At 42.1% G+C, this 16,171-nt stretch overlaps 1 protein-coding gene across 10 annotated transcripts in view; it reads right to left on the bottom strand.

The window, feature by feature from the left end:
* LOC109881677 (fibrosin-like 1) overlaps positions 1-16,171 on the bottom strand; it is a 395,301-nt gene that overhangs the window by 216,320 nt on the left and 162,810 nt on the right. For all 10 annotated transcript variants that reach the window (XM_031805011.1, XM_031805016.1, XM_031805021.1 and 7 more), the window contains exon 4: positions 14,069-14,104. In XM_031805011.1, coding sequence (XP_031660871.1) covers positions 14,069-14,104 — 36 coding nt within the window. The remainder of the gene's footprint in view (positions 1-14,068; positions 14,105-16,171) is intronic.

Genomic DNA, 16,171 nt, shown 5'->3' with positions numbered 1-16,171 from the left:
GACCTAGGAGTGGACTAGGTTCCTAGAGGGGATAGGCCGACCTAGAAGTGGACTAGGTTCCTAGAGGGGATAGGCCGACCTAGAAGTGGACTAGGTTCCTAGAGGGGATAGGCCGAGCTAGGAGTGGACTAGGTTCCTAGAGGGGATAGGCCAACCTAGAAGTGGACTAGGTTTCTAGAGGAGATAGACCTCTCTAGGAATGGGCTAGGTTCCTAGAGGAGATAGACCTCTCTAGGAATGGGCTAGGTTCCTAGAGGAGATAGACCTCTCTATGAATGGGCTAGGTTCCTAGAGGGGATAGGCCGACCTGAGTGGGATAGATTCACGACTACTCTTTGTAATGTTGGGAATGGGATGACTTATTCCACATTTCGTTGTGTTACAGCCTGAATTTAAAATTGATTAAATATTATAGTTTTTCTCACCGATCTACACACAATACCCCACAATGACAAAGTGAAAACGTGTTTTTAGAAATGTTGGGAAATGTATTGAAACTTAAATACATAAATATCTAATTTACATAAATATTCACACACCCGGGTCAATACATGTTAGGATCACCTTTGCAGCGATTACAGCGGTGAGTCTTTCGGGGTAAGTCTCTAAGAGCTTTGTGCACCTGGATTATACAATATTTGCACATTATTCTTTTTTAAATTCTTCAATCTCTGTGTTGGTTGTTGATCATTTTCAAGTGTTGCCATAGATTTTCAAGCCAATCTAAGGAAAAAGTATAACTAGGTAACTCAGCAACTCCAGTGTATATTTGGCATTGTGTTATAGGTTATTGTCCTGCTGAAAGGTGAATTTGTCTCCCAGTCTGTTGGAAAGCAGACTGAATCAGGTTTTCATCTAGGATTTTGCCTGTGCTTAGCTCTATTCTTGTTTCCTTTTATCCCCCCTAAAAAACTATTCCTTGACAAGCATACCCATAACATGATGCAGCCACCACTATGCTTGAAAATATGAAGAGTGGTATTCAGTGATATGTTGTGTTGGATTTGCCCCAAACATAACACTTTGTATTCAGGACATGAAGTTAATTTATTTCCACATTTTTGCAGTTTTACTTTAGTGCCTTGTTGCAAACAGGATGCATGTTTTGCTATATTTTTTATTATGTACAGGCTTCCTTCTTTTCACTGTCATTTAGGTTAGTATTGTGGAGTAACTACAATGTGGTTGATCCATCCGCAGTTTCATCCTATCACAGACACTAAACTCTGTAACTGGTTTAACAAAGGGGTTGGGCCATAACAAAGGGTTTGAATATGTATTGACTCAAGACATTTCAGCTTTAAATGTTTTATGAATTTGGAAACATTTCTGAAAACATAATTCCACTTTGACATTATGGGGTATTGTGTGTAGGCCAGTGGCACAAAGTCTCAAAATGTGGAAAAAGTCAAGGGGTGTGAATACTTTCTTAAGGCACTGTACATGGAGGACGGTTGTGGGCGAGGATGATGAATAACTGATATTCAAACACTCAAGAAATGCAAAACACTATTTTTCACATTATCGGGAAGTATGTGACTGTATCAGAAAGTAGGATCTCTATTTCTATTTCATCAAGGCTTCAAAGACAAAGCAAAGGCACATCTTGGTCAGATGAGAGATAGGGAAACAGGTGGCTTTCATATCAACAGGTGCATGGGGCCTTTGAGGAGACAAAGACAAATCATGTCTCTTCCTGGTCTGTCTGGTTTACCCAGAGACACAGACATTAGCTTTACACTGACTGACTGGCGATTTCCATATAGTCAAATAACACCAATAATGACACAGTGACTAGTGAGGCTGCTGAAAGCAAGCCATCCAGCCTCTTTACACTGTGAGATCAGGCATCTGCCAGATGGACAATGCCACTGGTTCAACACTACATGGAAACCCTGTGATTATGTTTAAGCTCCTTTATCTAAAAACAAACTCCTCTCCTATCATGGAGATCAGATCTGGCCAGCGTGTGTGAAAGCATATAGGGGGGATACATCATGCAGGGCCTGGGGGTAAGACGCCTTGGCTTGGCTGGTCAGAGCCTCTCACCATGTGAGGGAGTGGTGGGGGAGGAGGTGGCAAGTCAGGGCCCCCTGACCACGAGCTAGCTTGCATGTGCATACTGCACACCACAGTGAACTTTCGAAGGCTCACTGTTGTTTGCCTCGTGCAGCGCCTGTGAGCGCCCATACAACTCACACACACACACACACACACATGACAGGAAATCTGGGTTGTACCTGCTCTGCTCGTCGCATCTGTTAGCCCCAGGCCAAACCACAGTGGAACGGGGTGAGAGAGAGCCATAAAACCGCTCTTTCTCTGTGCTCTTTTTTTTCTTTCTTTTTTTAACATATTTTTTTAAAGAATAGAAACGAGAGAGAGGGAAAGACAAAAAAATAAGTAGAAGCTGATGAAGAAAGCAAGCCAGGCTCCTCCAGCTCCTCCCCAGACTACTGTACTCTACAGGACTTGGCCTCAGGGGACAGCACAACACTGTCATTAACAGTTATTTTCCTCATAAACAGAGCAGGATCAGCTGGAAGTATAATTATACCGCTCCTCCTGTAATCTGTCACTTTACCTGCTGCGCCGCCAGACACATTCTGGAGGGAGGGAGAGAGGGGGTGTGGGTGGTTGTTTTACGTCGACTGTCATACATGGGGTAAGGGAAAGAAGAAAAACATGACAGAAAATCAAATGAGCGAGTGTGTTGGCGCTGGGAGTCCCAGAAGTAAGGCTCAGGGGCTCAGATAGAAGAAATTGTGGTTTCGTCGAGTGATTCGAAGACAAATGGCAGAACATGACCTATTTACTAACTTTTTGTATGGTTTTGCGAACCACACACTTATGTGAGGGGAAATTATTGGCACTGATGAGTATCTGGAGGGGGGGAAAGAAGCCAGATAATTCCAAGGAGGTGTTAATGTGTACGGAATGTAGTACTATCATCGTGTGCATATTTTGTAACCTTAAATAAGGCCTCGCCACAAACCACTGAAGTGTGGCACGGCAACAAAAGTCACAGCCTGCATTACATCTAAAGGCGTTAAGATTTTAGGCCTTAAAGTTATTCATTATGTACCATCACGAACACCCTTAAAAGGCCAGGGTTTTAAAATTAGCTAAGGGAGTGTGTGAAAGTCGCACGGAACGAGGTGAGGAAGAGAGATGAGAAAAACGCTGTATTAGAATCAGAGATTGCAAAAGGCAGGCAGGCAGCATTCATTTTTCCGCCCCTGAAATTCCAATGCTGGAATCCACCAGGGCCATAAAAGAAACATTTTAGCAGTGCCAGCCCCAGGCTCTCCGTAATTTCAGGCTTTGTTAACGCGGTGGTGGGTGCTCTCGGGGTTCGGTGAGGCCCGCGGGCCTTTTGTTTCACAGGAGAGGTCTGCTCTCAGCTCCGCTCTGCTCCAAGCCTGCAGCTATCTGTTGCATAGCGCCTTTTGTTCTTCCTCTCTCGGTAAGATTTGGCCACAGGTCGCAGATTACAGAGAACAGAAGCCATCACAGGTATTTTTACTGTTTGTTTCCCGAAACAATCGTTATGGAGCTCGGGAGAGAGATGAGGCGGAGAGAGGATTTCAATAGCTAGGCACAGCGGCGCAGTAAGATGTCTTCACATGTGGGAATGAAGGATGGAACAATGTACATTCAAGGTAAGTTGTGCTGTCTCATGAAAGAGGGCCTCAAAATCACAAAGATGTATTATTTTTACCAGATCTAAAATGGTTTCCAGTGAATACCTGGAGGGGATGGACATGACATAAGGCTGCTGTGATGTGTCTGTCAGTGTATCTGTACCTTGAAACACCACAGACTAATATTACACTCGTGGCGCTGAATTAATAAGCTGCAGCGGCATAATAAATCCCAATTATTTATTATGTTCCCTTCAGTGAATAATCAGGTTAACGGCTAGAGGGAGATAGAGGGAGAGAGAGAGAGTGAGTGAAATGGAGAGAGAGACAGATATATACACTGTGTATATACAGTACCAGTCAAAAGTTTGGACACCTACTCATTCAAGGGTTTTTCTATATGTTTACTATTTTCTACATTGTAGAATAAGAGTGAAGACATCAAAACTATGAAATAACACATATGGAATCATGTAGTAACCAAAAAAGTGTTAAACAAATCAAAATATATTTTATATTTCAGATTCTTCAGAGTAGCCACCCTTTGCCTTGATGACAGCTTTGCACATTCTTGGCATTCTCTCAACCAGCTTCATGAGGTAGTCACCTGGAATGCATTTCAATTAACAGGTGTGCATTCTTAAAGGTTAATTTGTGGAATTTCTTTCCTTCTTAATGCGTTTGAGACAATCAGTTGTGTTGTGACAAAGTAGGTGAGGTATACAGAAGATAGCCCTATTTGGTGAAAGACCAAGTCCATATTATGGCAAGAACAGCTCAAATAAGCAAAGAGAAATGGCAATCCATTATTACTTTAAGACATGGTCAGTCAATTCGGAAAATGTAAAGAACTTTGAAAGTTTCTTCAAGCTTTTTTTTTGCAGTCGCAAAAACCAACAAGCGCTATGATGAAACTGGCTCTCATGAGGACCACCACAGGAAAGGAAGAACCAGAGTTACGTCTGGTGCAGAAGATATGTTCATTAGAGTTAACTGCACCTCAGATTGCAGCCCAAATTAGTGAATCACAGAGTTAAAGGAACAGACACATCTCAACATCAACTGTTCAGTGGAGACTGTGTGAATCAGGCCTCCATGGTCGAATTGCTGCAATGTAGAAAATAGTACAAATAAAGATAAACCATGGAATGAATAGGTGTGTCCAAACTTTTGACTGGTACTGTATATATTCAAAAATCTTGCGTATCTTAATTTCCATCATTAACAATCAATATGCGTTATAACGTCGGCAGTTCATGCAAAGGATTGTTACCTATTACCAGGGTTATCATTGCATTACATTACATTTTTGTCAAGCAATTATTATTTTGCCAAACAATTATTGTGATTCATCCTATATTGTCCATAACTCTCCCTTGCAACAGATACATGGGATACACACACACACTCTTACACACTCAACCCCTTTTCCCCACAATCAACCATACGCTCAGATGCTCAACGGTTGTTACATCCCAGAGCCCAGCTCAACAAAGGACTGATTTATGAATGTATATACAGTTACAGCTGTTTGAGAAAGCATGCAAGATTGAGCAAAAATGTTCAAACATTTTAGATTTGATGAATCAATGTCCAGTCCTAATTGATGGAGATCAGATTCAAAGCTGTCATCAAGGCAAATGGTGGCTTCTTTGAAGAATCTCAAATATAAAATATATTTTGATTAACACTTTTTTTGGTTACTACATGATTCCATATGTGTTCTTTCATAGTCTTGATGTCTTGACTATTATTCTACAATGTAGTAAATAGTAAAAATAAAGAAAAATGAGTAGAATGAGTAGGTGTGTCCAAACTTTTGACTGGTTCTGTAGCTGTACCATACTATTTGCACTGTTAACCATACTGTAGCTGCAAATGTGTAAACCTCCAATTGTCCTCTCCAATTCCACACACTAAAACCTTCCCCCCTATCTAGGAGGTCTGTTGTCCTTAAGTTCATCAGACCACCTACCTAACTCCTGACGCACCTTTGCGTCCTAAGCAAACCTTTGGCCGGCAATTGGCGTAGGCCAGAGGGAAATATGGGCAGTCCCACAATAACCTAGTTCACTCACACATTCCAAGCCCCATATATCTATGGGGATGCTTCTTAAGAGAAAACTAGCCAAATAATATGGAAAACAGAAAAATGATATAACAATAATAATAGAAATAACAGCACAATATTATAGATTCATGCACATATTAAGAAAATCCTAGAAAAGGCTATAAGCATGTCAGCCCAGCCTGCTCAGTTCATTGAATCAGATTTTTCGAAAAACTATTTAAAAAATGGAGAGAGAGAAAAGGTCATACATAATATTGCAAGACCAGTTCTTAATGTCAATTACATGCACACTGCCTATTGGCAGAGAGACATATGTAGTCCTTATTATATCCTGTTAAATTCCGGCCAAAAGGAAGAAAGAAAAAGGAACATTTTAACAGCTGCTAATGACCGCCAGTTAATATGTCTTATGCATAACACTACCCATGAATGGATTCACACTACCCATGAAGAGATAGTTGAACTTACAGTCTACCCTGACACAGCCATGGCAAGATCGCAACGAAGCACATGCAGTATGACAATCTAGGGCGAATAAACCTGTAACCCCCCCCCCCCCCCCCCCCCACACACACACACAACACAAAACCTCGGCTGTATTACACATAGGCTCATGACATTACGAACGAAAGATAAAAAGGTAGTGTATATATCTTGTGTAAAAAATATTATATACTTTTCGCTTAGAGAAGTGCTTCCATAAGCCAGTAATTATGTTGGCTCTACTCTCTCTCACTGTATATAGACTTTGTGTTTTCTTTTGTTCTACTGTATTATTGACTATGTTTTGTTTATTCCATGTGTAACTGTGTTGTTGTATGTGTCGAATTGCTATGCTTTTATCTTGGCCAGGTCGCAGTTGCAAATGAGAACTTGTTCTCAACTAGCCTACCTGGTTAAATAAAGGTGAAATAGAAAATAAAATTAAAAATTTACTTTAATCATTTTAACCCAGTGTTAACCAGCCAGCCGCACACTAATAGAGACAACAACCCTGTTGACAATACCCAATCCATTTGCTGGTGTGTATCAGAACAATACATTCTCAAGATTGAGATCTATTTTTTAAATGTAAAAAGATAATGACACCAATTATTATAGGATCGTGTAGACCTACTCCAGTAAAGAAACTAGACAGGTTTTTATCCTAGCCCTACATTAGATCTCTTCATATTTATTTTGTTTTATCTTAAATTATATTTGTTTCCGATTTGCTGTACATCCACCAAAAATTAGGCCATATAATTTGAAACTCAAAAACAACCTTGGATTTCCTATGTTACTGCAGTCTTCATTTTTTAAAAATACATTTTTGCTATTTTATATATATATATATTTTTTAAATATTACATTTACATAAGTATTCAGACCCTTTACTCAGTACTTAGTTGAAGCATCTTTCTCTGTATTTGGGGAGTTTCTCCCATTCTTCTCTGCAGAACCTCTCAAGCTCTGTCAGGTTGGATGGGGAGCGTTGCTGCACAGCTATTTTCAGGTTTCTCCAGAGATGTTAGATCGGGTTCAAGTCTGGGCTCTGGCTGGGCCACTCAAGGACATTCAGAGACTTGTCCCGAAGCCCCTCCTACGTTGTCTTGGCTGTGTGCTTAGGGTTATTGTCCCGTTGGAAGGTGAACCTTCATCCCAGTCAGTTCCTGAGCGCAGGATCTCTCTGTACTTTATTCTGTTAATATTTGCCGCAATCCTGACAAGTCTCCCAGTCCCTGCCACTGAAAAACATCCCCACAGCATGATGCTGCCACCACCATGCTTCATTGTAGGGATGGTGCCAGGTTTCCTCCAGACATGATGCTTGGCATTCAGACCAAAGAGTTCAATCTTGGTTTCATCAGACTAGCGCATCTTGAGAATCTCGGAGCCTTTTGAAGGTGGGGAACAGGGCACGTCGTCTCTCCACTATTTCATGGGGAAATTGTTCATTAATAGAGAACGGGGTGTTCTTCAGTTCCCTACCCTGATGTAGTAAGGCAATCTTCATTTGTAGTGAGTTAGCCTAGCTACTATCGGACGGGGCCTTCCCTCTCCTCTGCCACCAAAACGGTGAGCCCATTGAAAATCAATTGCATCCACCTGTTCGTTCGCCATCTAGAGATTATGTTTCATGAAAATCATGACTTTTTCATCCACTGACTGACAGTTTGTCGTTTTCATCCTCCTTTATTCCCATTATAACAATATTATTCTTCATACTTCTATACTTTAGATCAAGAAATTCTGCTTTCACTGTTTTATTCTCATACCATAACCTCTCCGTAGTGTCTTTTAGGGAGTCCACGGTAGTTTTCAACATTTTATTTTCAGCTCGTATTTCTTTCATCATTTTATTACTGTAATTCATTCCTGTTTTTAGTTTTTAATGCCTCCTCCTCCCCCAGTAGTTCAGGCAATAGATGCATATTTTTTAACTGCTCGCTCATGCGTGTAAGCAATGCTTTATCTTCTAGAGACATAGTTATAAAACAAATCCTTCTCCAATGTTGCGTTTGGAAATTTCGACAGGGGCTTCCCTTCAGTTTTGCTCACAGAGCAATGTCCTCTCTTGCTTAGATTTTTCTGATTCTTTTTCAAGCATATCGAAATGCTGATCAATAAATAGTTCAAGGTTTTCTAGGATGTTTGTTTCGCAGTTTATCAGCTAGTCCTACATTTGATGATTAATTTATCGGACAAGCTGTGCCTATCACACTGTGATGTCATCACCCACCTATAGCCAATTATGATTTTTTTTTGGTTAAAAGAGTTTGCATCACAACCTCTCGACCAAGATGGCCACCGCTTGGGTACTAATGAGCTTTTAATGTGGCCTCTGAGCTTTGAGCTGGGAGGAGAGGAGGCAGAGAGAAAGAGCCAGGGCCGATTATGGGAATGAATGCCTCTGACTGATGAAGTAAGTTATTCACAACACATTGGAGGCTATTCTCTCCCACTCTCTCTTTCTCTCTCCCACTCTCTCTTTTTCTCTCCGCCTCTCTCTCTCCTTCATTTCTCCCCCGGTGAGAATGCAGCCAAAGAATCACTCCCCAGGCAGATAGAGGTTTGTAATTGGAGGTTTAATTTATGATCAGGTCTACGGTTGGATAATGATATCGAGCATTGTAATTTGCTGATGCAAATTGTATGTTATAATGGGCCATAAAAGCCACAGTAACATCTAGGAGAATTGCCAAACACCCTGAGCGTTCATTACAGCACTCATTAAAGCATTCAAGTCTGCGTTCAGAGCTTTTATAAATGAAAGTAGCATGTAATTGGGCCTTGATTGTGGTGTATGTAACATATGATAGAGTGGAATTATCATTTTATTTGTCTAGAGTGGCCATATAAGTTAATGTGGAGAGCCAGCGGTATACAAATCCTGACAGCATCGTTACTTAGTTACTGTACATTACAGACAGACCTTTTTCTTAGTGGGGCCAATGTGAGTTGGGGGGCATCGACTATGACAAATCAAGACTGATGACCAAGAGAGAGTGGGGGCTGTATTGGAAAAACAAACACTTATTTGCATTATGCCTACGGCTTCTGCCTGTGTTTCAATGTCAAATAACTAACACGGTTGATGAGAACACTGAAATTCTTTTTAGAATCTATTCGATTTACTTAGAGCCTTGTACATTCTCTGACCACCAATGCCATTACTATATTTCTACTTGGATTGAGAAAGAAAGGGCTGAAATGAACCATTAAAATCACCTCTAGTGAAAAATACCACAGGGCCAAAATCACTTCACAGCCCTCTAAGCTAGTTCTAAGTTGTTTTTCAATCACTGATCTCAATTTCATTCTAAAAGGCATATGCAGGTATGCAGCGATGCCGAACTCCCCAACTCTTAAGCAAAGCCTTAAGAGCAAAGGCAAGTGGGCAAAAGCAATTAAGAGTTCATTTAGAACAAGTGACCTATGCCGACGGTTTCTGAGGCCAGGCCTACACTAATTCACCATGTCGCCTTTTTATTCAAATGACCTCTCTCAGAGTACCTTTTGTGTTGGCGGATTTTAAATGGCATCTCCATTAGGACAAAACGGAGCTGAAGCTGTCCACGAGTGAAAATTAAGTTTCCTCTCACTGAATGATTGGGAGCCCCCCTCCACTCCTCCATTCCACCACCATAGGGGCTGTGCAGTCACTGGAAAGGGGATTGTCAGTCCCTGCCATTCAGAGTTGCGGGCCTCCAGAAGCCTAAAGCCTTTATCTGGTGCACATGATTGATGTGTTGTGGGCCCTGCTGTGGTTAACAGCCATTTTTATCTGTTGCTAGCGGCAACAGCCGGGCTCCCCGGAGAGAGGGGAGCAGCAGGCCCCTGCTCTGAAGCTGGCCCACACACAGGGATAAACAAATAGGGGTTTCAACCCAGACAACCCTCATGAAGCGCCCCTGACAGATACCGCTCCACCAGAGGGGTGGACAATGTCAGGGCTCCAACCCTGTCCTGCTGTGCTATTCGTTTCTTTTACTAATTTTCACCATGGGCAGGGGCCGCTGGTATGTAGCTAGACACCTGCAAGATGATGGAAACTACGGCCGAACAGTCAGGGGTCTGGGAGGTGGGAATTTAAAGGTGAGACAAATCTATTTTGAAGAGGGAGAAAAGGGAGAGAGAGAGTTTTATTGTAGGTGAAAGGAAAGGGCCTTTCTCTATAAGACAGCTCATTGGGTTATGTACTGTATCGGTGGTTAATGTGTGACGTTATGTTCACTGAGCCAGATATTATTTTATTTATTGTTTTATAGTAAAATCACATGAAATATGATGTATCCTTTCCCTCGATTTCCCCCCTTGGCTTTTATAACAATCGTTTTATTTAATCTGTGTCATTTTGTTAAATAAAGCGTGACGCTTTTTAATAGTGCCGATTATAATTAAGTGACATAATCCTTGTATTTGACAAAGAACTTTCTTGTATTTTTTTACCTCATCAGTGAGACAAGGACATTTATTTGGAACAAAGCGTAGGTCATGAATGCCAAATCAATTAAATGAAGCTGTTTAAGAAACGCACAGATGACTTTGCGAATGCTGCGTCTGAGTGTAGCCTCAACTAGCGTAAAATACGCTTATTAAATAAGCCAGAGCAGGGTAACATGAAACGGGTGTCTGAAAGCTGCAAGCACTTCAGCTCAATCTAGACAGACCAGCTAAGGTTGTAACCTCCAACAAGAAAAGTGTAAATGCAACTGATAGACCATAAACCGCAAAACCTACCAGAACTCCAGCCACACCTCAGAGCACAGTCTATCTACTCTCAATGTGAAGAGAAAAAAAAAACTGGGCCTTCAGTGGTTCAGTGGGCTAGGCTGGGGGAAGCTCAATCGCTTCATCTGGAGAAAAGGAAAAGGAGCTAGTTTTTTTTCCCCGTGAACTGTCTCCCTCCTCGGCTCCGTTTCAAGCCTGCGGAGAAGATTGGAAGAGCAGATAGACGCACCAAGATATTTTGACATTTTCTTCCGTCTCTTAAAGCCTATCTCGCCGAGCGAGGCACAGAAGAGGACTGGAGGTTTTTATCGAGAGCCCCAGAGAGAAAGATAAATCACCAGACAAACCTAGGCCAGGGCCCATCTTCTTCTCTTCTCCCCTGTAAAAACAAGCAGGTAGCGAACAGTTGAGGAAATTGTCCAGATATTGTCTTCCCAACATGGGTGGCACTATAATGAAGCCAGCAGAACACAGAGGAGAGGAGAGGGAAGCAGGACCTGATGAACTATTCCACATTTTACCTCAGACTGATTGCGGTGCTCTGTGGCTATGCTGCATATCGACTGTTGTCAAGTTTTCAACAGATTAGTGTAAGGAGTGATGGATATGGACGGTGGGGGTGAGTACAGTCATCAACAAACAAAAAATCTCAGAAAATCTATGTGTACAGCTTGTGTATGCCAGTCCAATGGAAAATGGAGAACTTACCATATTGCACATTCTAGTCTACACCCACGCATGTATAGATTGATCCAGGGGTGTTACCCAATAAAAATATATCCACAGGGAAATGCACAGGCAGGATATCAAAGTTGGGTGTTTATGTGTTGGCTCTAAATAAATGAAAATACTAAGGATATAACTTTGATATCCTGCGTGTGCTTTTCCCTGTGGATATATTTTTACATTGACTCTTTTTGGAATTAGTACCGCAAAAATGTACTTGGAACAATTTATTATAATCTTGGCGGCAAGGAGTGTTTGAGTGTTACCCAATAATACATGCCAACATGTACATATAAAAAGTCTGTTCCAACATTATATTCTTTAACAACCATTACAATTTGCTACAGCCTCAGTCCTCCAAAAGCTCCAATTTCTAAATCTGAGTCTAAATCTGAACCATGTCTTCTTTTACATCTCAAATGTGCCTCTCAGATATAGCAGCCTGGCAGGCAGCATTAGATATAGCAGCCTGGCAGGCAGCGGCAAAGACATATGGTAGGGAAATAGTGGAGGTGTTATCTCCTATAGAAGCGGAAAACAAACAGTCAAGAGAGATTGGGATTTTACCTCTTAGTGCCTTGTGACAGATAACAACCCCTCCGAGGCCAGGAGATGGTGATAAGAGCCCAGGGCTGACCATCAGATAACCCAGCTATCTGTGCCTCCTCTCTGTGTGCCTGCCTGCCTGCCCTCCAACCCTACACCACCTCCCTCCTTCCTCCCACAACGGCTGCCTTCATCTCTCCCTCCCTGTCTCTCTCTCAGACAGGCCCTACCACAGAGCCCGGAGCACCTGCTGATAAGGGCTCCTGCATGGCCCCAGAAGCCTGTACCAAACCCTCTGTCAGTCTGCCCACAAGCAGCCCAAAGGGCTCCACCACACTGCAGCGCAGCACACACCATCAGATAGGGAGGCAGGGCAGGCGCTTGACAATGTCAGACTTCCTGTGCACTTTCTTAGTTTTTTTTCTTACTTTCCTCCCCTTTACTTCCTACTCCTCTCTCAACCTTTCTCGATCCTACTCCTACTCTTAATAATATTCTCTCTCCCCCCCCTCCTCTCTCTCCATAAAGAACAGATGAAGAGGGGGCCTCCTCCATCCTTCCTTGCCTCCACCAGACTTAAACTGACAGCTCGAGCCAAAGGGCCGCAGCAGCTTCCGGGAGGTCTTGTTTGTTTTCATCTCTGCGAGAGTATGCAGCCGTGAGGGAATAGGAAAGGGACATGTTCCATTTCCACGCAGAAGCACCATAAAACCCCACACAGATCACTGTCTTTTAACTTAAGCTTTGTTCGGCTCTTTAAGCGCTACCTCAGCAGATACTCTTCCCCTGATTGAGCAGTGACAAACCCATTTATAGATGTTGTTTATTTGTTTGAGCACACCGAAGCTACAATAAGAATTGCCATATGTCACTCGCAGGCAGGTCTAGTGGTGTAACGGGAGCTAAAAATGTCTCTCTATAAATTGTCCCTTCATGTAGAGGACAGCAAGGACAACAACAAGACTCAAGACTGCCTCTATCAACTCTGAACCTCATAATTGAAACAATACTCATCAGCTTCCTGGAAATAATGATAAGTGAACAGGTTCATAAGGTTAAAAAAAAAAAAAAAACACATCCTGTTGACTTGTGTAGTCTGCAAAATATGCTTTCAAGTGGTAAAAATAGTCTCCGAGTGACACAAAGTGAGACAGTGTGCTGTATAAAAGGACTGGGCTGACAAGATTTATCACTTTACACAAGAACGCATAATACATTTTCAATTCAAAGGTAATGAAAGTATAGAGTTGAATGTGAAAGCAGTTATATTTCCCCTATTCATAAGATAGGGCTACATTAGAACAGCTATGCTATGGGTATTCTGAAAGAATAAGGGCGCATATGATATTAAATGTATTGTGTGGGGAGGGGGTATGTAACAATGCAGTCACTCACTTTTTTAAAGGCTTTTAAGCATATTGTCTGACAACTGAATCAAATGGCTTGTAGTTGGCAGGAAGACATCTCCTCCAACACTTAAACTGCAGAACTACTGAATGGCTGCCTTCCTGCACGGCCTGATGTGATGGATGTCAATAAAACAGCCACATTTACCCAAGGTAGAGCAGGACACCTTGGCTGCGTCTCAAATGGTATCCTATTCCATAAATAGTGCACTACGTTTGACCAGAGGGTCCTGGTTAAAAAAAGCGCACTACATAGGAAATAGGGTGCCATTCAGGATGCATCTCTTCCTTTCCTTCCTACAATTTAATCAGTCAGTCATCCAGGAGTAATGTCCCTAATATCATGATTTCTCCATTACTCTATTTAACATAATTAAAGTGTCGAGCGGCGGGGCAATAAAGAGAGCCGTTTGAGATTGTAATTCTGCCGTAAAGCCATGAAGCATGAAAATGTCACTTACCGAGTAGCCCCGGCCTGACAGCGAGTGAGTGGAGCTCTGTAGAGAGAGAGAGGAGAACAGGGTTGACCTTTAGGGACCGTGAGCCAGCCGCTGACACAGACATGATGAAGCCGCTACGCTTTAATATCAATATTCACGTTAACCTTCTCCCTCCCCGCCTGCGCCCGACCTGCACTAGCTAGCAAAAACGTCACTGCCATTAATTTTGGATGGCCTTGACTAGGGAGAGGGAGACGAAAAGGGTATTTTGCTCAAAACAACTGCTTACTGCAGTGCAAAAGAAATGACGCCACTGGAGTCAAGGGTATCAAATCAAATCAAATGTTATTGGTCACATCCACATGGTTAGCAGATGTTAATGTGAGCGTAGCGAAATGCTTGTGCTTGTAGTTCCAACAGTGCAGTAATATCTAATAAATAATCTAACAATTCCCAACGACTACCTAATACACACAAATCTAACAAGTAATCTAACAATTCCCCAACAACTAACTAATACATACAAATCTAACAAGTAATCTAACAATTCCCCAACAACTACCTAATACTGTCACGCCCTGGTCTAAGTATTTTGTGTTTATCTTCATGTATTGGGTCAGGCCAGGGTGTGGCATGGGGTTTTGTATTGTGGTGTGTTTTGTCTTGGGGTTTTGGTGTGTATGTATTGGGATTGTAGCTAGTGGGGTTATCTAGCAAGGTCTATGGCTGTCTGGAGTGGTTCTCAATCAGAGGCAGGTGTTTATCGTTGTCTCTGATTGGGAACCATATTTAGGCAGCCATATTCTTTGAGTTTGTCGTGGGTGATTGTCCTTAGTGTCCTGATGTCCTTGTTCTGTGTTAGTTTACACAAGTATAGGCTGTTTTCGTTACGTTTATTGTTTTGTAGTGTTTGTGTTTAGTGTGTTTGTCATTAAACATGAATAGTAATCTACACGCTGCATTTTGGTCTGACTCTCCTTCACACCTAGAAAACCGTAACAAATACACAAATCTAACAATTCCCCAACAACTAACTAATACACACAAATTTAACAAGTAATCTAACAATTCCCCAACAACTACCTAATACACACAAATCTAACAAGTAATCTAACAATTCCCCAACAACTAACTAATACACACAAATCTAACAAGTAATCTAACAATTCCCCAACAACTACCTAATACACACAAATCTAACAAGTAATCTAACAATTCCCCAACAACTACCTAATACACACAAATCTAAAGGGGTGAATGACAATATGTACATATAAGTATATGGATGAGCGATGGCCGAGCGGCATAGGCAAGGTGCAGTAGATGGTATAAAATACAGTATTTACATGTGATATGAGTAATATAAGATATGTAGACATTGTTAAAGTGTCATTATTTAAATTGGCGTTGTTTAAAGTGACTAGTGATCCATTTATTAAAGTGTCCAGTGATTGGGTCTCAATATTGGCAGCAGCCTCTGAGTTAGTGATTGCCTTTTAGCAGTCTGATGGCCTTGAGATAGAAGCTGTTTCTCAATCTCTCAGTCCCAGCTTTGATGCACCTGTACTGCCCTCGCCTTCTGGATAATAGCGGGATGAACAGGCAGTGGTTCGGGCGGTTGTTGTCCTTGATCTTTTTGGCCTTCCTGTGACATCAGGTGCTGTAGGTGTCATGGAGGGCAGGTAGTTTTCCCCGGTGATGTGTTGTGTGGACCACACCACCCTTTGGAGAGCCTTGTGATACAGCCTGACATGTTGCTCTCGATTGTGCATCTGTAAAGGGTTTTGGGTGACAAGCCACATTTCTTCAGCCTCCTGAGGTTGAAGAGGCGCTGTTGCACCTTCTTCACCACACTGTCTGTGTGGGTGGACCATTTCAGTTTGTCTGTGATGTGTACGCCCAGGAACTTAAAACTTTCCATCTTCTCCATTGCTGTCCCTTCGATGTAGATTGGGAGGTGCTTTCTCTGCTGTTTTCTGAAGTACACGACATTTGTTTTGTTGACGTTGCGTGAGAGGTTGCTTTCCTGACACCACACTCCGAGTGCCCTCACCTCCTCCCTGTAGGCTGTCTCATCATTGTTGGTGATCAAGCCCACTACTGTTGTGTCGTCTGGAAACTTGA

This window comes from Oncorhynchus kisutch, linkage group LG3 (genome assembly GCF_002021735.2).
Source record: "Oncorhynchus kisutch isolate 150728-3 linkage group LG3, Okis_V2, whole genome shotgun sequence".
In the NCBI taxonomy this organism is placed as follows: domain Eukaryota; kingdom Metazoa; phylum Chordata; class Actinopteri; order Salmoniformes; family Salmonidae; genus Oncorhynchus; species Oncorhynchus kisutch.
Note: the sequence above shows the minus strand (reverse complement) of the source record. Positions and strands in the feature narration are given on the sequence as shown.